This window comes from Peromyscus leucopus, chromosome 3 (assembly GCF_004664715.2).
Source record: "Peromyscus leucopus breed LL Stock chromosome 3, UCI_PerLeu_2.1, whole genome shotgun sequence".
Lineage (NCBI taxonomy): Eukaryota > Metazoa > Chordata > Mammalia > Rodentia > Cricetidae > Peromyscus > Peromyscus leucopus.
The window spans coordinates 110530963-110558935 of NC_051065.1; the positions used below are offsets into that span (position 1 = coordinate 110530963).

A 27973-nucleotide genomic window follows, 5' to 3' on the forward strand; every position below is an offset into this window, starting at 1 on the left:
ACTATGTAGTCTTTTAGGGTGACAATTGTACTTTGTAGCAGTTGTATAATATTAAAGTAAGTTCAGCAAGACAGTACATGAGTTGTTTTGTCACTGTGGGAGTGGGCTTTGAGGTCTCTTTTACTCAAGCTTCACTCAGGTGTGAGTGGCAGTCGACTTCCTGTTCCCTGAAAGCCAAGATGCATCACCTCTTGCCTACATGCCACCAAGTTCTCCACCAAGATGACAATGTTCTGAATCTCTGAACTGAAAGCGAGCCACCCAATTAAATGCTTTCCTTATAAGCGATTCCGTGGTCATGGTCTCTCTCTTTACAGCAAAAAAACAAAACAAAAACAAAACAAAACAAACAAAAAAACAAAAACAAAAACAAAAACAACCCTAAGACACCTTTCTAAGCGATCTCATTGGCCCTATCTAATTATATTTTGATAGTAGCTACCTCCACCCTTCTTCCCTTTCTCGCCTCCAGTAAACACTCTCCTACTCTTTTGAATAAGTAAATTAACTTAAAGGGCAATACATGCCAGTAGAAATGGAGTATGCGACTTTTTTTGGTAAAGGAAACGTATTTTTGTTAAGTAATTTTTCTGATAATGGATGAACAGAAATCCAGACAGAGACTTGCACAGCTAAAGAAAGCGAAGGAATAACCGATTTGGATTTAGAGTAGGGAAACAAGGCTAGCCTTCAGGTACAGGCAGTGCGGCCGGGCGGGTCGCAGTCGTTCCTCCAGCGAGGCACACACTTCCCTGGGCTCTCCTCCGGGCTCTTCCCGTAGATGGCAGCCGGCGTCACCGGCTTGTGCGAGTCCTTACAAGCACCATGTCCATCCAGGCTGCGGAGAGCAGCGTGCAGGCGCCTGGGACACCCCAGACGCCCTGCTCCCCGCCTCCCGGAAAGGGCTCGTTGCCAAGTACCGTGTGATGCACGTGCGGTTGTTATGGCGTGACGTTGCGAGACCTGCCCCGGAAGTAGTTGCTCCATATCCCGCCCCAACCATGGCGGCGCCCAGCTCTTTGGTTCACCACCTGCTTCTGCTCCACCACTAATCTTAGCCTTGCCGGGGTCGGCGGGACCATGGACGCGCCGGGCTTCATGGCGTCGCTGGTGGTGAGTGCGGGGCAGGGGTGGGCTGCTGGGTGCAGGCTGCACGGGAGCCATGGCAGCTTCTCTGCACGCGCGCCTTCTTCCGGGTTTGCGCAGTGGTCTGTCCTCAGGTCACGAGCAGCTAGGTCTTGGAGCAAGTCTTGGGGGCGTGCTGGGAGCATGCTTTTCAAGGCCAAGTGGATCCAACGGGGATTTCAGAGAATATAGGAATGCTTGACTTAATTGTCTTCTTCTTTTGGTTTTTTGAGACAGAGTTCCTCTGTTAACCTGGCTGTCCTGGAACTCGCTCCATAGACCAGGCTGGCCTCGAACTCAGAGATCTGCCTGCCTCTGCCTGCCAGGCCTTTCATTGTCTTTACTCAAGGCAAAACAGCTTCCGTTATACTTCACATTTACTCTGAACTTGGGAATTAAAGAAACATGGAAAGAAACACTATTAAGGAAAACACTCATGACCCTTCCGTCCAAGACACTAACTTGTCTTTTTATTGTATCTACACATGTATTTAGTTAATAGTAATCTGCTTATTTTCCTCCAAGTTTAGGCTTTGAGAAAGTACTGAGCATAAATAGTTGTGGAGTCGATAGAATGTTTATTGTTTAATTCCGTGTAATTATAAGAACCAGTGTTTGAGGAACCTGTTACACAGCATGTCAGGCTGGGGATAATAGACTCACCAGATGCAAGACAGAAGATGGGTCGATTTTGATTTCGTTGTGGAGAAGTGTACAGGTGCAGACACGGAATGCCTTAATTTTTAAAACGCTCCTGCAATGAGCAAATAGAAGCCCAGCGGCATTGTTCACAGAATTAGCTACTGTTCTGGATGGAGGGCTTGGAGACACAGTGTTGAACAAGAGGAACCACCCCACGAGGGGTCAGGTGCTGAAGTGCGTGTCGGGGTAAATGACAGGTGGGCAGGGTTCAGGCTGCTACGGGAGTAGGTGAAAAAGAGGGGTGGCTTAGCCAGATTTAGGGGGTCATGGTTTTAAGTTTGGGTTTGCTGAAACTTGTGTAAGCCAGGCGACTGAGCCATAAAGGGATATATCATGTCAGGGAGCTTTCTCGTTCAGTGGGTGAGGCAACAGTGGTAGTCTTGCTAGTGAACATTATGGTTCTTGGAAATGGTATATGTACTTGACGTGTGACTCAGTTTAGTTGTCACAACTGAAGAATTACCCCAGTGTTCTAGTTTGCTTTGTGTTGTGATAAACACTGACCAAAACCAACTTCGGAAGGGTTTAATATGGCGTACATGCCCTGATCACAGTCTGGACTTCTTTGCAGGAAGCAAAGACAGGAACTGAAACAGAGGCTGTGGAGGAAGGATGCTTACAGACTTGTTGACCTACTTTCTTTCTTTTTTTTTTTTTAATATTTTAAAAAAATTTTATTCACTCTACATACCAACCACAGATCCTCCTCTCATCCCTCCTCCCACTTCCCCCCAGCCTCACTCCCCTTACCCCTGACCCACCCCCTTCCCTCCTCCAAAAGGGTAAGACCTCCCATGGGGAGTCAACAAAGCCTGGTACATTCAGTTGAGGCAGGACCCAGCCTTTCCCCGCTGCATCAAGGGTGAGCAAAGCCTCAACCATAGGTAATGGTTGCCCTACTTTCTTATACCACCCAGGGCCACCTGCCTAGGGTGGCACCGTCTTCAGTGGGCTGGGCTCTTTCATTTTAACCATTAATAAAAAAAAAAAATTGCCCCACAGACTTGCCCACAGGCCAGCTTGAGGGAGGCATTTTCTCAAGTGAGGTTCCCCTTTCCCAGACGACTCTAGCTTGTTGCTCAGGCTCCAGTCTAGTTTGTTCTGTGGTGGAGTTTATGTTCTTAGCTGCTTCCTGAAACCTCAGATCAATAACAGCAGTGGTTTTCAAAACAGGTGAGTGCTAGAGTTATCAAAAGAAGGATGATTTAAAAATGAACATACAGAGGAACTAGAGGTAGCTTTGCAGTTAAGAGCACTTGCTGGGTTTGGTCCCCAGCACCCACGTGGGGACCACAACCATCTGGAACGGCAGTTCCAGCAGATCTTACGCTTTCTTCTGGCCTCTGGGCACCAGGCATGAATGTTGGTGCACAGACATATATAGACACAGGCAAAACAGCCATACACACAGGTAAATAAAAAATCGTAATAAACTGAACATATAGAAAAGTATAGCCCTTTTTATTGTTTGGTAGAGGTTCAAAGTGGGGTATGTGTTGGATCTCATTCATTCCAGCTGAAGAACAGTTTTTCCCTCTCTTAACGTAGTTTATGAGACCACCAAGACTGTCTTTCCTTCCTTATGTTTTTATTTTAGGTGAGAGAGGGGTGCTTGGAAAGTTTTAGTGTTTGGAAATTTAGCTGTGGATAATTTGTTATGAGTTTTGTTTCCACTTCCAAACTCTTAACCCTACTTGCCAATTGCTACTTTAAGTTTTGATTACACAGACAAAATTTGAGTAAAAAGATGAAATGTCAGATAAGAGGAAAAAGTTACACTTAGTAGCTGTCCCACCTTCACAAGCCAGGTCTCTTCTGTCAGAGCAGTATTGTCCCTCCCCTCAGAGACTAATGGTCTAGGAGGAGGCAGACAGTAAATTAAAAATAAGGCTGTGGAGAGCTGAGTGAAGACCGAGGAGATCTTTGAGGTCACTATTAATAATGTAGGACTTGAATTTAGAGATTTTAATATGTGATTTTATTAATTGAGTTTAATATTTGAATGTAATCTTCAGTCTTTGGCAGAGGACTCCTTAGTTTATGCATGATTTTTAATATTGACATGGCGGTATTGGCTTTGGTAAACTATGAATGATATCAGTAACAACACAATTCCAAAATAATTGCTCATATATATTGATAGACCCAACTGTAAAAGTAATAGCCCACTTGTATTGATAACGGGTTCTGGGCCAGGCATTCTAAATATATGGGCTTCATTTAGGGTTGGGGTGATAGCTCAGCAGTTAAAGCACCTGCAGTGTGTGAGGACCTGAGTTCAGCTTCCAGAACCTTCGGAAATGCTGGGTGGGTGTGGTGGCTCATCTGTAATTCCAGGGGTCAGGTGGAGACAAGGGATCCCTGCAGCAAGCTGGCTAGCTAGACTGGCCTTCTGATCTCCGGGTTCAGCTGAGGGACCCCGCCTCAGTGAATAAAGTGGAGAGACAATGAGGAAGACTTCTGACTCAAGGTTGGGCTTTCATAGACCTGTAAACCACCTCCCCAAACACACACACACACCACTCAACACATGCAAGTGCAAATGCACACTACACACAAATATTACTAAAACAGGTTCATTTTAATTGTATTTTTTAAAAAAACGACTGAGTTGTACACTTTTGGGTTTTCAAGATATGGTTTCTCTGCATAGCCCTGGCTGTCTTGGAACTCACTTTGTAGACCAGGTTGGCACCAAACTCAGAGATCCACCTGCCTCTGCCTCCAGTGCTGGGATTGAACACACCCGGCGTGAACTGTACACTTTATTTATTTTTGCCCGGCTTGAACTGTACACTTTCTTCACGTATTGTTGCAGTACTGGAGGTTGGCCCAGGGCTGCATGCGTGCTGGGCAAGCACTCCACTGCCTCCGGCTGTTTTCTCCCTCGTTTAATTTCTCCTGCCCACCCTTCTTCCCTTCCTTTTCTCCCCCAACTTCTTTTGTGGCTCAGGGTGGAACTCAAGCCTTTCTACATGCTAGACAATTGGCATAACATCTAGCTACCGAACCGAACTGTGTTTAATTTCCATTTACTGTTATTTACTTCTCCAAAACTCTTGAAGCATAGGTACTCTTACCCCCATTTTGTACATAAAGAAATAGAAATAAACTAGGCCCCTAAGAAGAGGCTCTCCCAAGAGGTGGAGCTCCAGCCAGCTCTGTCTGATAACAAACCCGTGTTCCTAGGCACTAATTGAATCGGAGAGAATTTCTGAGGAAATGGAAGAATCGTCAAGCCCAATTCTGCAGCTACTTTTGCATTCTTAAGAACAGCCTCATTGAACAGATTGAGCCCTGCAGGCCTGCTGTCAGGGGGATGATGAATGGAAGGTTTCTGGAGAAGTGACCCAGAATACAAGTACCCGTGTGACTGGGGAATGCTAAGGAGTGTTACCAGCTTAGAGTTGTGTTGGGGAAGTCCCGCGCTGTCAGAGGTGCTGGCTTAGCTGTCCAGCAAGCTGCAGGTCACTGACCTGGCTGGTACTCTGAACAATCTGGCATTATCACTCACGGTTAGTACAAAGGAAAACGTGAACACAATTATGAGAAAGATAGAGGAGGTAGCTTTTAACTCTAAATGGGAGATCGGGCATGGCTTTATGAGGAATGTAGCATTTGGTTGCTGCCAAGTGACTAGAGAGGATTTTTGGCAGGGATATGTGTGTCTGTGGGGGGGGGGGTGAGGAGCAGTGGGGAAGCTGGCCTTCTGGGAATACGTTGGGTAAAAAGGGCATTTCAGACTGAGAGAAAAACCTAAACTGAAGCAGAGGCAGGAGAAAGTTCTGGACATGTTTGGGAGCCATAGTAGCTGGAGTGGATGGTGGTCCAGGTTTTGTGGGGGTGTACAATGGAGAGGAGGGAGCCTGGGTCCATGAGTGAATGCTCTCACTTGTTCTTTGCCTAGTGCCTATCAAGTGCAGCCAGTGGATTGAAGAGGTTTGGAAGGACTAGGCATATTCGTGTGGAATGGCTCTTACGTAGGCTTGTAATATTCCTTATAAACTGTGAGCAATTAAAACAAATAATAATACTTCCCACAAACCCCATTCCATGGAGGTATTTAACTTCTAACCACCTGTGCGTTTGCTTCCAGACTTGGGTTTACACAGTTACACACACTCAGAGGTGAGAATGGACAGCGTGTATTATAGTATCACTTGACAAATTTAAGAGCCAGGAGAGGAGCCGAGTGGTTGGTGGCACACGCCTTTAATCCCAGCACCTGGGAGGCAGAGCCAGGCGGATCTCTGTGAGTTCGAGCCTGGTCTACAGAGTGAGTTCCAGGACAGGCTCCAAAGTTACACAAAGAAACCGTCTCGAAAAACAAAAACAAAACAAAACAAAAAACTAGTAGAGGCATAAGTTTGTTTTTGTTTTTGTTTTGTTTGTTTGTTTGTTTGTGTTTTTTTTTTTGGTGCTGGTGCTTGAACCCAGAGCCTCATATTCCTAGTGTGTGTGTGTGTGTGTGTGTGTGTGTGTGTGTGTGTGTGTGTGTGTTTAGGCCAGAGGTCAACCTCCAATGTTGTTCTTTAAGAGTTGCCTACCATACTTGCTAGATTTTGTCAACTTGACATAAACTAGGGTCATCTGGGAAAAGGGAACCTCCACTGAGGTAATGCCTCCAGGCCAGAACTGATTGATGACAGAGACAGACGGACCTCTGTGAATTCCTGCATAGTGAAACAAAAAAACGTTGTCTCAAAACAAAACAAACAAATCAAAAGGAAAAAGAAAATGTCCCACCAGACTGGTCTGTAGGCAGGTCTTGGTGGGGGGCATTTTCTTAGTTAATGATTGATGTGAGATGGCCCAGCCCGCTGTGGGTGGCACCACTCCTGGGCACATGTTCTTGGGTTGTACAAAAGAGCAAGCCGAGTGAGTCATGGAGAGCGAGCCAGTAAGCAGCACTTCTCCATGGTTTCTGCCTCTGCTCCTGCCTGCAGATTCCTGCTTGAGATGCTGCCCTAACTTTCCTCAATAATAGACTATAACCTGTAAGCCAGATCCATCCTCCCTGAGTAGCTTTTGGTCATGGTGTTGATTGATCACAGCAATAGGAAGTAAACCGGAACACCCACCTAACGAGACAGAATCTCTTACTGGGATGTTGTAGGTAGGCTTGCAGCCAGCAAGTCCCAGGGGTCCTGTCTCTGCCTCCCCAGTGCCTGAGTTACAAGTGCATGTGTTGTACAGACTGCAGCCATCTTCATGAGTTCAGTCCTGCCTGCTTGCAGAGGATCATCACAGCTGGGCTTCTTGATTCTTGACATTCCTTCCTAGGAGGAACAGGGTGGGAAGTCTTAGGCTCCTCATCTGAGAATCTAGCCACCCCTCCAAGTCGGTTGTGTACAAGCTGCCCTAATTGCTCATGGCTTCCAGGGAGGACTAGAGGATATTGTCTGGGGAAGAGGGCACTCCATCTATGGGGCCGTGGGAAAGTCATCATCCATGCAGAGTACAGACTTTTCAGTGCTTCTGCTTTGAGGTCACCCAGGCTCCTCTGGTGACCTCACCCATGAACTCACCTGTGTTCTGTAAGTAAACCTGATCAGCACATTGATTTCCTAGGGAGAACTTCAGAGGAATTGAACTTTGGTTATCATTCAGAGCTTAGAATGGGGGAGGGTAGGCGTTGCCTCGTTGTCCCCACCACACCCAGCTTTTCACCTGGCGGCTGGAGATTGCAGTTCAGGTCCTCAGGCTTGTTTCTAGGCCCTTTACCAACTCAGCTGTCCCCCCAGACCTTGTGTGTGTGTGTGCACTCCTCTCCCCCAGTTTGAGACAGGGTCTCGATATGTAGCCCCAGTTGGCCTTGAACTCACAGAGACCTGCCTGATTTTTGCTACAGATATTGCTGCAATAAAACATTCTTGAATATTTGAGAATTTATATCTATGCAAGAAATATTGAGGAATAAAGTAACTGGGTCAAAGGTATAATAATTAAAAATTTTTATTTTGCCAAATTGTCTCCCAGTAGATTGTTTTTATTAATAGTGTCCATATTTAAGTTTTTTCTAATTTCAAAGTTATTTTTATTTAGTGATAAGGAAGTGTTTTCTCATTTGTAATTTTACTCCTTTTTTTTTCCTTCTTATTTTAGAGATGGGGGTCTTACAGTATTTCCAAGTGACCTCTGACTCTTAAACTGAAATGGGCTCCCTCAAGTAGCTGGAATGGACCACTGGCCTGGCTTATTTGAGTTTTGTTTTTCCTCAGAGGAAGGGTGTTGATTGGTTTTGCCTTTTGCTATTTTTTAAATCTAGTATATTTTTTTTACAGGTTGATGTGCAGTATCTTCTAAAATATGAATAACATCTTTTCATTGTAGTTGTTGAGTGCATTCATGTGCTGATGCTAGGAATGTATTGGTACAAATTGGTACAGATTTTATAATCTAGTGGGATAGATATTGAACAAATGGTCTGATACCTGTCTTTAGTATAGGGGGCTGGAGTCCTCAGGGAGAATGAGTGGCCATTGTAGGAGGAGACCAGGGTCATAGGAAGCAGGGACAGCAGTTTGGAGATGTGGAAGATAGCTGGCAGATCGTTGGTGGTCCCTAGAATGTGCAGTCAACTGAACACTTCAGGAAAAATGGCTTCCCTGAGAAGCCATGTTGGTGTTCTAGCTGCCTTAGTTGTCCTTTGGGCTGGTGGCCAGTTTTGGGTTTGCTTATGTCACATAGATGTTTTAGGTGATCATTTTCATATTGCTGTGTAGCCAGCTTCCTTTGAAGAAGAAGGCTTGGTAGCATACAGTGTTGGTCTTTTCAGTTCCTAGGGCAATTTCCAAGCAATAGTTGCATAATTTCAAAACACCAATCACTTCCCTATGGCATGCCAGGACTTCTTACAGCTGCCGACTTGAGGCAGAGCATGTGTTTTGTTTACACTTAGCATTTGAGGTCGTGGTTAGTTGTTTGTTTGTGCACAGTTTGTGAGTTTTCTACCCCCATCCCATTTTGTCTTGATTTGAACTTACAGCATAAAGCCACTTTTCAGCATAAGGTATTCTAAATCTCGAGCTTAGTCAGTTGCCTGATAACATTTTGACAAATTTAAAGAACAAGAGAATCTGATGGTGTCTCTTATAATCCAGCTGGCATTGGCTTGTGGTTATGCACAAAGTTCCTGTGAAATTGCACACATTCCGAAAAGGTTTTGCTTAAATGTTAAATATATTCTGTGGCTGAACAGACTCTTAGATTCTCTATTTTTCAATCTCATAAATTAAACGATATTTTGGTTATAGAAGCTTGGAATTCACACTTGCAGTTAGTAACTTTCGATTCCTGTTTTACTAGATGAGTAGATTGCATTGGGCCATTTTATCCTCAGAAGGTAAGAACGCTGATGAACAAAGTTAGAGAATCAACTTGTGCGCAGTAGCCACACATTAGGAGAATAATTCATTGATTAAAGCTTAGCACCAGATAGCCATTGTTTCCCTGAACTTGCTGAAGATCAAAGAGAAAATTACTTACAATGCAGCTTGTTTTTAAAGAGTTGACGTATATCACATGTCCTCATCAGATTTTGTTCTATGTTCTGAGAAAAGGCTGAACTGAATAAAAATCCTTTTGAAAAAGTGACAAGGGTGCCCAGCGTTGCTCAGGTCCAGCATGGCAGCGAGCCTCCTATAGGGCTCTTAAAGTCCATCCTGTCTCCACAGAGAACCACACGTTCCTATCTATTCTTTTTCTTCTTCCTTAGTGGCTTCATCTCCAGTGATCCTCCCACCGACTGCCCTGGGCTACTGCAGGTGCATGCCACTGCCCCTGACCACTCATTTTAGTCTGGTTTGCAGACCTGTCCTGACACATCTCAGAGCTCTTTGGTGACATCTTTTTAGGTCATTCATTTCATAGTCTTTAAGGTTAATTTATAACTTTCAGGCTGATCATGTAGTATTATAGTCTTAACACATTTGCCAATGTACTTCAGTGTTTACTAATTCACTTGTATTATTTAATTAAAAAATAGTCATTGCACTGATTCTCACCAGTGTTTTGTTTTTGCACTTACCTCTTGCAGTAGTTTTGTGCTGAAAGGTGGGTAGAGCAAGTTGACCTACCACACACTAAGCATTGCACAAACTGGAAATTTTGAAAACTCAAAAGTTAGACTAAATTTGAACTTTGCCTGTAGATGTAACCAACTGTCTTATTAAATAAGAAACACAGAACCAATGTAAAAGAGAAAGCCAAGAGGTCAGAGCTCAGAGCTAAAACCTTACCCTTACTTTTGCATTGCTCCTACCTCTCCGAAAGAGACCTACTTCCTGTGTGTTTGTCTTTAATATAGTCTTTCTGTTCTGCCTTCTCATTGGTTCTAAACCCAAACACATGACTGCCTTGTCACTCCTGTTAAGTACCACCCTCCAGGTCTTAAAGGTGTGTGTCTCCAATGCTGGCTGTATCCCTGAACACACAGAGATCTACCTAGCTCTTCTACCAAGTGCTGAGATTAAAGGCGTGTGCCACCACTGCCATGCTCTTGCTATGGCTCTAATAGCTCTGACCCCCGGGCAACTTTATTTATTAACATACAATTAAAATCACATTTCAGTACAAATAGAATACCACCATATTTGCCCATAAGTGTGAATAGTGCCCACTCTTTTCTCCCCCTTTCTCCTCTCCTTTTTTTTGCCATGGACACACTTTTTAGTTGTACATTTCTATATTTTAAAGAGATTATGTTCATGTGGTTCAATATTAAAAAGACAGAAATGCTTAGCAAACCGCTTACAACATACTGTGAGGACTCTCATCTGCAGTGATATAGTCTGCCCACTTGCCCACTTGTGAATGTTGCCTTAGCCCTTTCAGGGCACTGTTTTTGGGTTTGTGTTTTTCAAAATTTCATCCTTCTTTTACTAAAATATAATTAGCATTAAAATATTCTGCCTGTGTGTCACTATAGGTGTGAGGTACAGTTTTGAATGTTCTACTTTTTAAACAAACTCAGTTCCTTGGGAATGAGTACCAGTTCTTTTAAAAACAATTTAGTCAATTAAACGTTGTCAAGGGATTAGCAAATATAATAAACATAGAAAATACTATATGAATCCTTGGATGTGTGCTTATCTTAATGCAGATCTAGGTGGATAAGAACTATTATCTGTCTGAAAATTTAAGTCCCCTAAAAAGTCGTTATGCAGATTTAGTACTCAGTAGTTCAGAAGACAAAAATAGAACATTAGGTCTGATTCGAGCATAGGATAAATTGTTGAGCGGCATAAAAGCACTGTAGAACAGTCTATATATTGTATGCCATCTATTTCTATTTACTTAATTTTGAGACAGTCTTCCTCTGTAGTCCAGGCTGGTCTTGAACTCCAGGTCTTTCTGACTCAGCCTCCTCAGTGCTGGGGTTACAGGTATATGCCATTACATCTGGGTGCTCTCCTTTGCTTTTATTTACTTTCACTTTTCATTATGACCTTAGAAAACTAAAATATAGCACTTCCTTCCTCCTTTGCCCTCTTTCCCTCCTGCCCCATGTTGCTTCTGCCAGGCCTTCCCATGCCCCCCAAATCCCTCGCAAATTGATGTCCTCTTTTGATTATTGTTGTTACATAGGAAAGTGTATAAATAGATAAATACAACTTGCTGAGTCCCTTTGGTGTGTGACTTGTGTGTGGATGATTTCCGGGCTGACCACTTCGTATTGGATAACCAGGTAGGGGCTCAACCCTAGGAGGGCTAATTCTCCCTCTCTCAGCAGTTGTTAGTTGCCTATAGTTTTTTATTTATGAGTGGGGCCCCTTGAGAGTTCTTTGTTCTGTGTCATCATGTATATTACATTATCACTGTGCAGGCCTTGTTTAGGCAGCCATATTGTTGTGGTATCATGGGTGAAGCTTCCCTGTCATTTCTAGGACACAGTCTCATAGCAGACTTCCTAGTCTTCGAGCTCTTACCCTCTTTCTGTCTCCTCCTCCACAGTGTTCCCCCAGCCTTAGATGCAGGAGTCCTTATGTAGATGTATTAGTTGGGACCAGGCTTCCCACAATCCATTGATTTCTGCACATGACCTGTTGTGGTTTTCAATAGTGATCTCCATTTGCTGTAAAGAGAAACTTCTTTGATGAGAGATAAGAGCTCCACTTACCTGTGAATGTCAGGGTACATTTCAGAATGAAGGTAGGAGTCATGCTGGTCTAATAAAGTGATGGTAGTAGATTCTCTCACAAGATCATGACCTCACTAGCTCGAGGCAGTTGCTTAGGTTTCTAGCACCAGGCATGATGTTCCTCTCGTTGAGTGGGCCTTAAGTACAATTAGACAGCAGTTAGTCACCACCAAGATAGGAGTGCTGCTCCTGCACCCTCAGGGATAGCTTGCTGTGGTGGTCATTGTTAGAATTCACTGTTGTCACAGCCGGATGGACTTGTGGTTGCTTTCCTCCCTCAGCAGCTTGGGTTGTACTTTCTGATACTATGAAAGCTTGGGACCACTGGAAGGAGGCTTGCAGGTTATTTCCAGTTCACATCTTCAGAGTCCTGTGTGTAAAGCGTATGGTGTCTTCAGCAATAGGGACTATCTTCAACCTCTGAGAGGCAACCAAGGGCAATAGCAATGGCCTGTATTGTTTTGGGAGTCACTTTGACTACCCTGACCAACAACTCAAATGGAGGTTTCTCATGCCTAGTACTGCATGTGTGGGGAGTATTGTAAGCTCAAGTGGCATATCTTCATTTAAGGTACACACACACACACACACACACACACACACACACACACACACACGCTTACATGTGTTGTGTGTATGATTTTACGCGAATGTAAAATAATATGATTCTTCAATGCTTCATCAAATATCCTTGGTGTTATTTGCCCCTCCTCTCTCCCTTGCATTCTGTATTGATGTTCCTCCCCTCCCATAAAAACAGAGCCCCCCCCTTTCTCCCATTTCTCCCTGTCATATCACCCGGATCCTGCTCTTCCTTCCTCTAGCCCCCGCCCATAGTTCCCTTTTACTTCCTGGTTTCTGAAGTAACTCCTGGTTATACTCTACTTCAGATTCTGAGTTAGGAACTGCAGTTGAGAGAACATGTGGCATTTGTCTTTCTGAGTTTGGGTCACTTCATTCATTATAATCTTCCTAGTTCCATTTACCTACAAATTAATTTAACTATTTTTTTAACAGCTGAGTAGTATTCCATTGTGTATATTTGTACCATCACACTTGAAAGGTGGAGGCAGAAGGTTTAGGAGTTCAGGGTCATCCTTGGTTGTATAACAAGTTCAAAGCTAATTTGGTCTACATGAAACCTTGTCCCCAAAGGGTGGGGTGGGGCTCACTGGTCAGTTACTGTAGCTTGAGTTTTTCTGCCTTGCCCACAGTCAGGACAAATCTCTGTCACCCGCCAGTCCCACAGCCGCTCAGACCCAACCAAGTAAACACAGAGACTTATATTGCTTACAAACTGTATGGCCGTGGCAGGCTTCTTGTTAACTATTCTTATATCTTAAAGTAACCCATTTCTAGAAATCTATACCTCGCCACGTGGCTGGTGGCTTATCAGCGTCTTCACATGTTGCTGGTCATGGCGGCGGCTGCAGTGTCTCTGGTCATGGCGGCGGCTGCAGCCAGTCCTTCTGCCTTCCTGTCCTTTTATTTCTCCTCTCTGTTAGTCCCGCCTATCCTTCCTGCCTAGCCACAGCCGATCAGGTTTTATTTATTGATCAATCAGAACAACTTGACATACAGACCATCCCCCAGCACAGCCAAGTGCAGACCATCTCAAACACCTGCACTCAGGCCCATGGTCCTAATCATCCTCTATACGGACCTGCTGGGTAACGCCACAAGGAACCCAAGAACGGGCTCCCACAGGACATACAGAACATCCCACAGCAAGTTACCATAGCAGAGTTCATAAGCTTCAGGTTTAGTGAGATACTATCTCAAAAAAATTAAGATGAAGAGCAGTCAGGGAAAGATGCCTGATGTCTACCTCTGCTCTCCACACACCCACAGGAACAGTACATATACCACATACAAAATTAAAAAAAGAAATCACAATAAATAAGAAAAGAGTACGTACCCATGCTTGCTTGACTATGTCTATGGTAACTTTGGAAAGTCACAAGAAGAAACTAATAAAAGTAGCTTCTGGAGTAATTAGGATACTTTTTGTTCTTTACCTTTTTCTTTTTTAAATGGCTTTAAACAGTTATTGAATTATATGAATAAATTAAGAATGAGCTTTAATTTTGTTTTAAGAATAAATTAAATTCATTAAAATTCATCTAAAAAGTAAAAATATGTATAAGTTGGAAGTATAGCACAATTGATAAGTGTATCATTTTCTTATTAAAAAATGTAAGTCCTTTGAGTATTGCAGAGAAATTTGTGGACTGAAAGATGTGAGCAGCTGTGTAGAGTCTTCCTCAGGGTTGGGGATGTAGCTCAGGAGTAGAGCACTTGCCCAGCATGGGCAGATGCTCACAGCCCTGATCCTGCGTGGGAGAAAGGAGGAAGGAGAAAGGCTGCTTCCCTGTCCCTCCGTGGCTGAGGGCTCACTGTTCTCTCTTCCCCATCTGTTTGCACAGGCTGGAGGAGTAGCAGGTGCCTCTGTTGACTTGATCTTATTTCCTCTGGATACTATTAAGACAAGGCTGCAGAGTCCCCAAGGATTCAACAAGGCTGGTGGTTTTCGTGGAATCTATGCTGGCGTCCCTTCGATCGCTGTTGGCTCCTTTCCTAATGGTAAGGGTGTTGATCCTCACACTGCTCAGAAGCCAAGATAATGGATTCATAGTCAGACTAATTTAAGATGTTACATGCAGAAAGTTCCTTATATATTACAGCTGATCTTCCGGATTTATGTTTTGTTCTTTGATTGTATGTAAACAGAATGCAGAGAGTGTTGTAGATTTCATTGTAGGAGGTTTATACAAAAAAAAGGATAAACTTTTAAAAATGGTTTTGCTGTTTAAATCCTCAGTTTAGAATCTTTAAAATGTTGCTTTTTTTTTTTTTATCATAATCCTCTAGAGCAGTGGTTTTAACCTTGCCTGCACACCAGAGTTCTCAGGAGGCTTTATACAGGTGTGTTGTCCTAGGTGACCCCAGTGAACAGGTGAGACAGAGAGATATTGCTCTTCTTAAATTGCTCTTAGATGAGGAAGGTGCTTCACTGTGTTGTCCTGGAGACTCTCCTGCCAATGCCTGTTGTTTGGGTTTTAAAGTCTTGTTGTGACTTTTGGTATTTTCATTTGATAATTAGGATGATGTGTTTTTATTTAATCTACTTCTGAGTATATCTGTTTTCAGTCACTTACCTGATTTTAATTGTTTACCAATGGGTGCTTTATTTTTCTTTTGGATTGTATTCAGGACCTTGCACATACTAAGCAGACAGTGTTCTCCTCAGGTGTGTCCACTTTACATCTCCCAGTTCTTCATGGATGCCTGTAATGCTCACAAGTAAACTTAGCTAACTAGCAAAAATGATGTACTGCCTGCATCCACAAAATCATGGCTCTAGGGGCTTCTTAAATCTTGGGGTTCGTTTTCTCTCTTTTTCCAGGATAATGAATGAATATGTTAACCTGATGCTCACGTGCCCGGTCTTTAAACATAGCCTTCACATGAAGATTTGTAGTGCAGAGAAAAAGTAGTCTTTCCATCTTTCTGTTGTCAACTTCACTTTCTTCTCCATCCCCTAGGAGTCACCCTGGGTTACCTTTGACTGCTAGTCTGTCTTAATTCTTTGAGTATTAGCTAATGAGCTGTTGTTGAACCCCCATTGTGTAACGCATGGACAAAGGTACAGGGTTGTCCCAAGTAGAATGGCCTGATCCACAAGGAGCTTGAAGCCACACGGATGCCAGTGGCCCACCTGTAGGGATTGGGGTGTGTCCAGGACACTGGTGGTTTAAAACCCCAAGGCGATCCTCCTCTGTAGATAGTTTGAGGATCTTTGAGCAGGCAATCTACAAAGGAATATGCTCTGTGCTCATAGCTTTTGGTGACCAGTTTTTGTGGCTTTTGTGGCTCATCCTCATGTATTGCAGTAAGGGCTCAGGCAGGTGTGACATCACCGGTGATGTATGTGGTACATGATGCTGCGGTTAAGCTCACAAGACTGTTTTACATTCTTCTCCAAGGCATTTACATATAGAACGTGATTTTGAATTTTTGTGTGTGTATGTGCACACACATATATGCACAAGCATGTACACATGTGTTTGTGTATCTGTCTCTGGGAAGGCTATGTTGAAAATCTTTTCCTTTTATCCCATAAAGTGCAGGAAACAAAGTCAAAGCAAAGCCTTCTAGAAATGGGGTTTTATAGCCTGAAGTTTCTTGGTCCTGCCTGGCAGCAGCCGTTTTTATAAAATAATAACTCAGAGGCTTAATATTAATTACAAACTGCCTGGTCTATGGCTCAGGCTTATTATTAACTGGCTCCTTCATCTTAAATTAACCCATTTCTATTAATCTTTGTATTGCCACGTGTATTGCCTTTTGTATGGGTTAAGACTGTGTAGTCTGAGTACAGAATCCCTTGTAACCATAGATGGCTATGGACTTTGCTGAGAATGAAGCCAGCACAGGTGAGGGATTGAGAGGGAGAGGGAGCCTTTTAAAGAGGCCCATTCCTTTTTAGACAAGAACATAACAGAGGAAGGCCCTGTCTGGCTTTTGTTCTTGTGGGGGTGTGGGCTGTGGCTAGCCTACCTCCTCTTCCCTTCTTCACACAGAGCTTCTGTTAGAGCTGCACCCTGTCATCATTTCCAACTCTAGAGCCTTTTTGGGTGCTACCTGTTTGGCAGGGGCTGGAACTGACCTTTCACCAAAGTAGCTGTAAGTGACAATCTTAAGGTACTTGTTGATGGGACCTGGGAACCTTTAGCTTCCTCCTTTCTCCTGGGGTGGGGCAGGGCTTGGGTATATGCACCCGCAGAATATACAGCTGAGTGCAGCAGAGTCCTTTTACCTGGACATGGAGTCAATGGGCCAAAATTGGGGAAGCGTGTGAGGAACCACATGCGGGAATAGACCAGACGCAGCTGCATATGTACGGCTGTTGTGTTTGTAGTTAGGCATGTGAGCGGCCTGTGGGCCGTTCACACACTGGATGACTTTGGGGAAAGCTTTCCACTGTTGGGTTGTTTTCCTGAGTGTTTAGTGATCTCATGTCCTTCAGAAGATGAGTTTGTTGTCCGCTTATCCTCTGTGCCTTGTCTCTTCTGGAAGAGGTAAAGACATCTCTTGATTGATAGTACACAGGAAGTTTTAAAGCCTCCTGTGCAGCCCTGATTACAGCAGTAGAGGCAGCGTTCCGCTGATTTCCCCCTTTTCTTCTGTTTCTTAGGTACAGTCTCACTGTAATGTGGCTGTCCCGGAGCTTGCTGTGTAGACTAGACTGGCCTCAGACTCACAGAGATCTGCCTGCCCCTGCCTCCAGTGTGCTGGGATTCCAGGTGTGCACTGCCACGCCTGGCACTGACTTCCGTTTTTTTTTTTTTGGTTTTTCGAGACAGGGTTTCTCTGTGTAGCTTTGCCGCCTCTCCTGGAACTCACTTGGTAGCCCAGGCTGGCCTCGAACTCACAGAGATCCGCCTGGCTCTGCCTCCTGAGTGCTGGGAATAAAGGCGTGCGCCACCACCGCCCGGCTCCTGACTTCCGTTTTTAATGAAATTGTTGATTGTTTCTGTGTTTTATAAAGATGATTTCAAGTAGGGAAAAGTAGCATAGTTATTTTCCATAATCTGTAGTAAACATTGTAGCATCGACATTTTACTTAAGGCATGTGTTTATGGTTTTAACCTATGCATGACTCAGCAGCTGCTTGTGTTTATGACTATATGTAATGCTATTTTGGGTCTGTGAGGCCCACAGTCCTTTTTAAGAAGTTTGCTAGGAAATGAAGCAGGGCAGTGCCAGTTGAGTGCACCTCAGATAGGGATCATGTCTTCTGTATTTCTCCAAGTCCAAGGCCAAAAATGTAGTTCAGGTTGGATAAGTTCTGCAAGATGGTGGAAAAAGGCGTGTATTTGCCAGTCCTTATCTCATACTTTAATTATTATTGTCACAGCTTTTGAGAGACATTCCTAAGTAGGTGAGATATTTATTGACATTGAAAAGATACTTTTGTATTTCAGCTGCTATGTTTTTTCTCACCTATGAATATGTGAAATGTTTGCTGCACGCTGACTCGGCTCCACACGTCAGGCCCATGAAGCACATGCTGGCCGCCTCCGCGGGAGAAGTGGTAAGCAATGGGCGACGTGAGAAAATATTGCAGAAATGTGAGTGATGTCTGGGTTTGTTGGTGCAGGTAACTGTTTCATTTTAAAATTTAGATTTAACTGATAGATAAAAATTAAAAATCGTATCTTTTAATGCAATGTTTTAAAATGTATATATTGTATAATGTTATGTACATTATTTATTTATTTTGGTGCTGAGGATCAAATTCAAAGCTTTTAAAATGCTAGACAAACTGTATCACAGTATCAGATTCTATCATGTAATGCCTATATCAGAGTACACATATTTATCTCCTGGAAATGTATTTAGGTGAATTTTATTTTTAAAGCCCTCCCCTTTGAGTCAGGTGGTATTACTGTGTTCAAGACCCAAGTTGGTCTTGAGCTTGTAATCCTTCTGCCTCAGCCTCCTGAGCACAAAAATTACAGATATGTGACACCACACCAGGCTTTAACAGTTCTTTTTGTGGGTATGTGTGCATTTAGGTGTGTGTGCGCTGTGTATACACAAGTGTGCCTGTGGACCTGTGCACACTCCTGTATGCAGCACCAGGAGAGGACAATGTTGGGTGCCCTGCTCTCTCTCTCTGTTTTATTCCCTTGAGTCAGGGTCTCCCACTGAAGCTGGAGCTAGGCTTGTGGCTAGCAAGCCCCAGCCATCATCCTGTCTTCATCTCCAACAGTTCTGGGCTCACAGCGCATGTGTCACATCCAGCTTTTTAGGTTGATGCTAGACCCTCAGCTTGAGTCATCTCCCTAGCCTCCACTGTTTGGGGTTTGTTTGTTTTAATTATGAAAGTGGCAAAATCCCAATGAATATCTGCTGTGGGATGTTCTGTATGTCCTGTGGGAGCCCGTTCTCAGGTTCCTCGTGGCTTTACCCAGCAGGTCTGCATAGAGGATGATTAGGACCACGGGCCTGAGTGCAGGTGTTTGAGATGATCTGCACTTGGCTGTGATAGGGGATGGTCTGTATGGCAAATGTGTTGCTCTGATTGGTCAATAAATAAAAGTTGATTGGCCGTGGCTAGGCAGGAAGTATAGGCGGGACTAACAGAGAGGAGAAAAGAAAGAACAGGAAGGTGGAAGGAGTCACTGCCAGCCGCCCGCCAGGGCAAGCAGCATGTGAAAATGCCGGTAAGCCACGAGCCATGTGGCATGATATAGATTTGTAGAAATGGATTAATTTAAGCTATAAGAACAGTTAGCAAGAAGCCTGCCACGGCCATACAGTTTGAAGCAATATAAGTCTCTGTGTTTACTTGGTTAGGTCTGAGCGGCTGTGGGACTGGCGGGTGACAGAGATTTGTCCTGACTGTGGGCAAGGCAGGAAAACTCTGGGTACAAATATGAATGGATTACACATGACAGTTAAAAGATAGTCCATGATGCAAGAAAAATCCATTGTATATTATTGTAAGAGGCAGCCATAAAATGTCATTCTACAGATAGAATTAAAGAGATGGAAGAAGATGTCTGTGTAAGTTTGGTTGGTGGTGTTTGTATTAACGTAGCTGAGTTGGAGCTGCTTTTCCCAGAATGGCTTCTACAGGATGGTTTCGGGTAGTCAGTCAGTCACATGGAAACTAAGGTAGAGCGGGGAGTAGCAGCTGTGGTTGTGAACAGAAGTGTGGTGCAGGGGCAGGCACGGTGGCACATTCTGGCCCCGGTGTCACTGCCTGTTGGCTTGCTCCCATCCTTCCCTCTAGCTTCTCTAGAGTCTGAGTCAAGTTGTGTGTCTCTGTGGTGCGGGCTTATCTTGGGTAGGGTGTGAAGAGACACCATGACCACGGCAACTCTTATAAAGGAAAACATTTAATCAAAGTGGTGGCAGTTTACAGTTCAGAGGTTCAGTCCATTGTCGTCATGGTGGGGAGCATGGCAGTGTGCAGGCAGACATGGTGCTGGAGAAGGAGCTGAGAGTCCTGCATCTTGCAGGCAACAGAAGTGGATTGTATCACACTGAGTGAAGCTTGAGCGTATATGAGACCTCATAGCCCACCTCCACAGGGACACTCTTCCTCCAACAAGACCATACTTACTCCAGCAAAGCTATACCTCCCAATAGTGCCACTCCCTTTGAGGGCCATTTTCTTTCAAACCACCACAGGGTTCTAGGGTCGAGTATGTGTGTGGTTCTGGGTGAAGGCTCTAGGTACAAGTGTGTGTGACTCTGTGGTGAGGGTGCTAGGGTCAAGTGTGTGTGTTCTGTTTGGCATCATTGTTAAGAAACTGTTACCTAATCTGGTATTATTCTTTGGGATGCAAGTATTGAGTTTTCTAATACCTTTACTGGAAAGACTCTTGCTGTACACTGAGTTCTTGTCAACAGCTTATTGGCCATCAAGGTGAGATTTGTTTCTGGATTCTGAGCTCTGGCCTATCTGTGTGTGTCCTTGCACTAGTACTACATGGTTGGAGTACTATAGCCTTGAGTTAAGTCTGGAAATCCTGAGACTTCTCCAAATGCTTTCTTTTTCAGTATTGTTCTGGCCTCCCTTTTCTCTTTCTTCCGTCCTTTTTCTTTCTCTCTCTCTCTCTTTAATTTAATTTATTATTATTATTTTTGAAGCAGGGTCTCACTATGTAGCTCTGGTTAGCCTGGAACTCCATATGAAGTATGCTGTATTGTTTGGCTTCAAATATAGTTTCATAAGTTGTGCATTTGACCTGTATTTCCCAATATGTTGTTGAAAGCAAGAAGCACAATAGGACTTAGCCATTCACTTCATTTCACCTTGACCTTGTTGCCTGAGACCTTGTTGCTAAACTTTATTCAGTTGCCGCACTCCTTTGAGCTTACGGAAAGATTTTATAGAGGTATGTCTTGGTTGCTGCTGTCTGCTGTGGCCACCATAGTAATCTAATTCATCCGAAAGGAGGAAGAGTTTATTTTGGCCCATGGTCTTAGAAAGTTTCAGGCCGTCATGGTGGTGAAGGAATGGCAGGACAGCTCAGTTGGTGGTGACAGGAACCTCTGGCAACTAGGTACAGAGAGCGAGGCAAGAAGGACCGAGAGCAGAGGCAGCCTTCAAAGCCCACATCTGTGGAAGCTGTTGGAGGGACTGATGCTTCTGAGAGCTGTGGTTACTCTTTTTATTTATTGCAGCTTTTCAGTAGAATTTTCTTGTGCAGACTGTTGGACATGGTGGGACGTTCCTGATTCCTTAGAATTAGGAAGCATGCAGCCGTAAGAGTGAGTACACAGCATTAGGACATGCACAGTTAGTATTCTCTTAGGGGTCCCTCCATGACTCCCAGAGGGGCGTAGGAGGAGAACTGACCCTCAGGTGCATGAACTGAGGCCTTGGGGCCTGAGACGTCTCCCTATGTGGACTTGTAGTTGATTTAAAGCTCCTTTATTGGGAGTGTGGCTGGAGAGAGCTCAGTGGTCAAATGCATGTACTACTCTTCCAAGGACCTGAGTTCCGTTCCCAGCACCCACATCAGGCACCTCACAGTCAGATGTAACTCCAGTTGTAGGGACCTGACACCTTTGCCCACTGTGGCACCTTCCCTCTCCTGCAAATACCCACACATGACACGTAATTAGAAATAGTAAAAAGTATGTGACAGTAAAACTCATTTATTTTGTTAAAAAGTTTGCTATATTTTCGATGGCATAGATGATCTCCAGGCCTGCCCTTCCTGAGGGGCTATCTGCTAGTTACTGGGGAGTGAGGACCACCCTCTTTTGAGAATGTGACACCAGTATGTTTCCCTTGTTCTGGTGGGTGGTGCCACATTTGTACACATGTGGGCATATGACTCGACTTAGTGGCTTATTAAAAAGACCTGTTAAAGGAACAAATGGAGCTTAGGGACAGATACGATCTTATTTCCTACATGTCTGAATTTCTCATGAAAAATACAAATTTAAAAAAGTTTGCCAGATTTCTCAAGTTTATGGAAGTACTATTCTGAAGTGCTAATAGTCTTGGAACTTAACTGGAAAACCTCCCTGAAGTTCAGAATCAGTTCTGTCAAATTGTTTAACAAGTATACATATTACTTCCTTCCTGTTTTAGTATCTTGTTTCCATTTCATAGAACACAAACTCTGGGGTTCAGTTTCATATAAATGTGCTAAAAGTAAGAGAAAGAAACAAGTGGACGTAGGGGAAAATACAATTTCATATGTAAAATAAAAGGAACAGAAGATCCTTAGCAGTCACTGCTCAGAGCTGCAGCAGCCTGGCTCATAAGGAACAGCTCGGTGCGGCAGTACTGGGCAGCACCTTCGTGTTGATCCCGGCTTGTTATGTATGCCGCAGACAGACAGACCCTTAGAAACAATGCCGTGTTTTGTTGCTATTGAATATATCCACAGTTTCTTTGTTGTAGCGACAATAAGGCAACTTGGAAAGAAAAGAACACTGCCACAGTAATAAGCATTCCCTGTAGCTATAGCGGCCACTCGATTAAATGTTAATGATGAATCAATATGACTTTAATCACAACCTTCTGCCTTCTGCTTCCAGTTTGGAATACAGAGAAATCGATCAAATAAGATTTAATATGTAACCACAGCAAGAAGAGTCCCGTTTGTGCCCTTTTTATTAGGAAGTTTGCTGTACCAAACCTCTAAATCCCTACCTCAATTTTTTCCAGCCCAGTTTTCATCACACACAGAACAAGCCCTGTGAGAAGCAGAATCCATAATGAGGTCCAAGGCACGGCAGCTTTCCCTTAATGGTGTGGGCACCGTAATCTAGCAGTGGTGATGCTCTTCAGTGGTTTTCAGATTTTACTTTTCTTGAATCTTCTGCTTCTTGGAGCTTGGTTCCTGTTACTTTTAGAAATGGAAGGACATTGAAAGTTCTTTATATCCAAAAGGAGGCCCATGTGAATTAAATGTATGCACAATGACATAGAGGTCCCCCACATGGATGCTGGTTGATTGTCCTTTTCAGGCCCATTTCCGCTTAAGACTGAAACACCTAGGAGACACATTAGATCCTGTTTTATACATGCCATTCTGTCCCCTTCTAACAGCACTTCTCCAAATGTGACCTAAGGAGCGCCTGCATGGACGCAGCTGCCTGTGTGGCAGGGGACAAACGAAGGTCTGGAGACTGTCGTGGGGACTCTGCAAGGTAATCGAGAACCCCAGATGGTGCTGGCACTCACGGCCACATACCCAGACTGGTTATTTTTGAGGGTGGAACAATACTCATATGCATAGACTTGGCTTTTCTGTAAAAGGATGTTGTGTGAGTGTTGCAGCCGGCTCCAGAGTTTTGTTTTTTTTTTTTAAGGCCCATGCTGTTGTGTAGTCTTGTAGATAAAGACACTTTCTGTCAAGGCTTCCCTTCTCTAGTAGCTGAAAGGCTGCTGGACATGCTGAGTACCAGTATCTCAGGCTCTTATTGGATATGGTATAGTTAAGCTTCCACTAGATGATCTGCTTGGCTAAGAACTTGAAGGATGTTTCTCAGACACAAAGCTTGGAGCACATGCTGGTATTTGCTGTGTTTTCCCTAGTGGGGATGGATGTAAGCTATTCTGTTAGTTCTGTAAGTATCAGAAATGAATAGGAGATGGTTTAGCTGTTATAAGCATGTGCTGTTCTTGTAGAGGACTTGTATTTCATTCCTAGCATCTATATTAAGCTGCTCTAACCATCTGTAACTCCAGCGTCAGGGAATCTGGTACTCTTCTCTGGCCTTTGAGGGAACCTGAGTCCCTCAAAGGGACTGAGTGAGCACATAAATAAAAATAAAATGAATATTTGATGTTCATTATGACCTTTAAGAACCACTCATTGTGGTGACACACACCTTTAATCCCAGCACTTGGGAGGCAGAGGGAGGTGGATCTCTATGTGAGCTGGAGGCCAGCCAGGTTTATAGGGAGACCTGCCTCAAAAAATAATTAAGTAAATAAATAAATAGAAAAATAAAACAGCAAGAAGAAACATTGAGCAAGACAATAGGAGAAAAGTTAAAAACTTAAAATTAAAAAAATTATTTTATTTTATGTGTAAGAGTGTTTTGCCTGCATGTGTGTCTGTGCATATCTGATACAGAGCTTAGAAGTGGGTGTTGGATAGTCTGGAACTGTACTTAGATATGGCTGTGAGCCACCAGGTGGATATTGAGAGCAGAACCCAGGTCCTCTGCAGGAGGAGCAAGTACCAAGTTAAAAACTTTTGAAAAGAATTTTATATTTAGATTATTCATGATAGATGTTGAAGTAGTCATAAATATATGTGAACCATCATTTTACATTTAAACTTTTTTTTTTTTTTTTTGAGTTTGAATCTCACTATGTAGCCCAGGCTGTGTTAGACTGCTTCTCCTGTCCCAGTCTCCTGAGTGCTGGATTCCGGGCATGCACCACCAAGCCAGCTTCCTGCAGTTGTAGTATTTTCTAACCCCTTGCTCAGCTGTGTAACTGAGTCACAGGGCAGAGGGGAGTGAACAGCAGGATCTGCTCTCCTGGGCCCCAGGCAGTGTATGATTGGTTCAGAGGGAACTCACCATGATGCTGCGGGGGGAAGCTGCTTATAGTTGAACAGGACCAGATAGGAATGTGAATTCTACCTGCAGATTTATGCAATTAGAAGCTAAAACAACTGCTACCTGCCTGACCTCTCTGAAATCAAACAAGTTTTTTTTTCTCTTTGAAGAATGTGAGCATATGTCTATGCTCAAGGACACCTTTACCCTGCTTTCTGTGTGCCTGGGAACCCATTTTTTCACACAATGCATTACATATATGAAGTAGGCAGACTTTTATTTCTTCTTAGCAATTCTATTTTTTAAAATTATTTAATTTTATTATCTTGTGTGTGGGTGTTTTATGTGCATGTATGGCTGTGTACCACATTCGTGCAATGCCTTGGGGGCCAGAAGATGTTGGATCCCCTGGAACTGGAGTTATGGATGGTTGTGAACCACCATGTGAGTGCTGGGAATTGAACCTGTGTCTTCTGCATGAACAGCAAATGCTCTTAACCACTGCACCATCTCTCCAGCCCCTCCTTTTTAAAAATTGTTTGTCTGAGACAGGGTTTCGCTGTGTAGCCTTGGTGGTTCTAGAACTTGCTCTGTAGACCAGACTGGCCTCGAACTCAAAGAGATCTGCCTACCTCTGCCTCCTGAGTGCTGGGCATGTGACTTTTAGCAACTCTCAACCATAGAATTATATAAAAAGCTGTTCAGTCAAAGTAGCCCATGCCTGTTACCTTTTGTGTCTTGTAAGAGGGCTCTCTGCCCTTTCTTAGACCATGTGTTCATTTGTCGACTGTTGTGACATCCCTCTTAGTCCCCTCCACCTTTGCTGTCCTTGCCAAACTTTTTGGATGTAGAGCTGAGTCTCCCATGTCTAGGGTGAAGTAGAGGGACAGAAAACAGGCAGGAGACACGCAATGAATGCCCTCAAGTGGTCCAGAAGTTTTCTTTCTTTCTTTCTTTCTTTCTTTCTTTCTTTCTTTCTTTCTTTCTTTCTTTCTTTCTTTCTTTCTTTCTTTCTTTCTTTCTTTCTTCCTTTCTTCCTTCCTTCCTTCCTTCCTTCCTTCCTTCCTTCCTTCCTTCCTTCCTTCCTTCCTTCCTTCCTTCCTTCCTTTCTTTCTTTCTTTCTTTTTTTTTTTTTTTTAGACAGGGTTTCCCCTGTGTGGCTTTGGTGCCTGTCCTGGAATTTGCTCTGTAGCCCAGGCTGGCCTCGAACTCATAGAGATCCGCCTGCCTCTGCCTCCTGAGTGCTGGGATTAAAGGCCTGCACCACTCCTGCCTGGCTGGTCCAGAAGTTTTAAGAAAAGGCAGTTCATGGTAGACTGAGAGCACCAGGGAAGGAAGATGTAGTTGATTTTGTCTGGATTGGACTGAGTGATGGATGTTGATTTAGAAAGTGACTCGTAGAATGTTTAATCTTTGAGTCTGATGGATTTAACTAATTTACTTTGTGTGCATGTGGTCTGCATGTATATATGTATGCATGTTTGAGGGCACACATGTGAGCCCGTGTGTGTGCTTGCATGTGGAGGCCTGAAGTTGACACTGAGTGCCTTCTCTATAGCCCTCCACATTATTTACTGAGGGGGGCTTCTTGCTGAGCACGGACCTCACTGATTCAACTAGTTCAGCTAGCCAGCTTGCCCCAGGGATCCCCTGTCTCTGATTCCTGAATGTTGACATTATAGGCAGCCACCATGCCTACTCAGATTTTATGTGGGTTCTGGGGATCTGAACTCTGGTCCTTACCCTTGCACAGCAAGCGCCTTATCCACCGAGCCATCCCCCCTGCTCCTAACTTCTTTTATTTATTTTTTTTAAATTTTGTGTGTGTTTGTGTTTTGCCATGGGTGTTGGGTCCCCTGGAACTGGAGCTACAGACAGTTGTGATGCCGTGTGGTTGCCAGGAATTGAACCCAGGTCCTCTGGAAGAGCAGTCAGTGTTCTTAACCACTAAGCCATCTCTCCAGCCCTGCTCCTAACTTGTTTATAAAGTAGATTTTATTGTATGTATTTAAGATATGTACATTGATGGTATGGAATAGGCATAGACAGTAAAAGGTCACTGTAGTGAAACAAGTTAACATAGCTGTCACCTTACTTAGTTACCATTTTTGTGGCAAGAGCAGCTAAAATCTCATTTAACAGGAATGCCAACTGCCATACAGTTTTACTACCTTGCATTATACGATGTGATAGTTTGTTGAGTAGAAACAGGACAGTCTTGGAGAGCTCTTGCCGTGCACTTTCAAGGTCCTGATGGTTGGACTGTAGTGTGAGGGGCCATCTAGGTGACGAGGGACTTCAGGCTAGAGCGTCTGCCAGGTCTGGTCAGGAGCTTGGATTGCATTCTTCCATGTTCCGCACAGAGGAGCGACAGTGGTCCCAGTTGTACCTTCCAGATCATTGTCTGGCAGCTGTCTGGGTGAGGAGAACATGGTAAAGCAGAGGTCACCAGGGCCAGAGCGGGGGCTACGGAGGAAGACAGTGAACTCCAGAGAGGCTAAAGAGAATCAGCAGAGAAAGGAATGTTTTCTAGAAGGGCTTCTAAACAGTACTTCTTCAGTGTGTTTGTTGACTGATGTGTGTTAAGTGCTGCTGGAGAACTCCAGCAGAGCTTACTGATTTAGTGCAGTCTACACCATCCCAATCTCTTCAGCTGTCCCAGGCACCTCAGGCCCAGTAACCTGTGGTGACTCACTTAGGGGACATGAATGTGCTAAGGACCCTGGGGGATCTGATGAAGGGTCTTGCTCCTGTCCTCTGACCTTACAGGTTTTGCATCTTGTAGATTCTCACTTTTCTAACACAGTGTGCACCTTTAGTTCAGACGGCGTTGGTTTGTGATCCCAATGGCCATTGTTCGTTGCTTAGCTGTTAGTTAGAATACAAGAAGGAAGGGAAGCTGTGCTGACTTTGGAACAGTTTCGGTTCCTGGAAGACAATTAAGTTGAACTTTATATAACAACATGATGTTCACACTTTATGATGAAATTGAAGGAACTGTTTGGAGCTGTGAGAGTGTAATGTGGCCAGTCACTGCCCTTATGCTGTGTATAGGCAAATCGAGTCCTTCTTTCTAAGGGCAGCAGCATTAAAATAGGTTAGGTTGAGCTACTTTTGTGTGAGCCTGAGGTTTGTCAGAGGCAAACTCATTTTTAAGACAACACTGGCTTGTGAAGGTGACTTTTCCCCCTAATGCCTACCAAGACTTGGCCTCTGCTAGCCTCCTGGTTGGTTAGAATACAGTTCTTGGGAAGGTAATGAATTAAATGACTTGGTCACTAATTTGCCTTGGTCTGTGGCTGTGTGATTTCCAGTATTTGTGTGTTCTCCATATAGCTGGTACCATGCCAGGTGCTGGGAAGCAGAATAAGAACTGTTAATCCTGTTTCTGGGGAGCATATAAAATAAATGGGTGGATTCATTCACTGAATGGCCAGGGACTGATTTGAG

At 43.9% G+C, this 27973-nt stretch overlaps 1 protein-coding gene across 4 annotated transcripts in view; it reads left to right on the forward strand.

The window, feature by feature from the left end:
* The first annotated feature begins 976 nt into the window (after positions 1-976).
* Positions 977-27973, forward strand: part of Slc25a26 (solute carrier family 25 member 26) — a 115729-nt gene continuing 88732 nt past the window's right edge. For 3 of the 4 annotated variants that reach the window (XM_028855359.2, XM_028855366.2, XM_028855377.2), the window contains exons 1-3: positions 977-1113; positions 14395-14551; positions 17956-18065. In XM_028855359.2, coding sequence (XP_028711192.1) covers positions 1081-1113; positions 14395-14551; positions 17956-18065 — 300 coding nt within the window. In that variant the 5' untranslated portion in view covers positions 977-1080. The remainder of the gene's footprint in view (positions 1114-14394; positions 14552-17955; positions 18066-27973) is intronic. The other variant, XM_037203936.1, reaches the window with a different exon arrangement.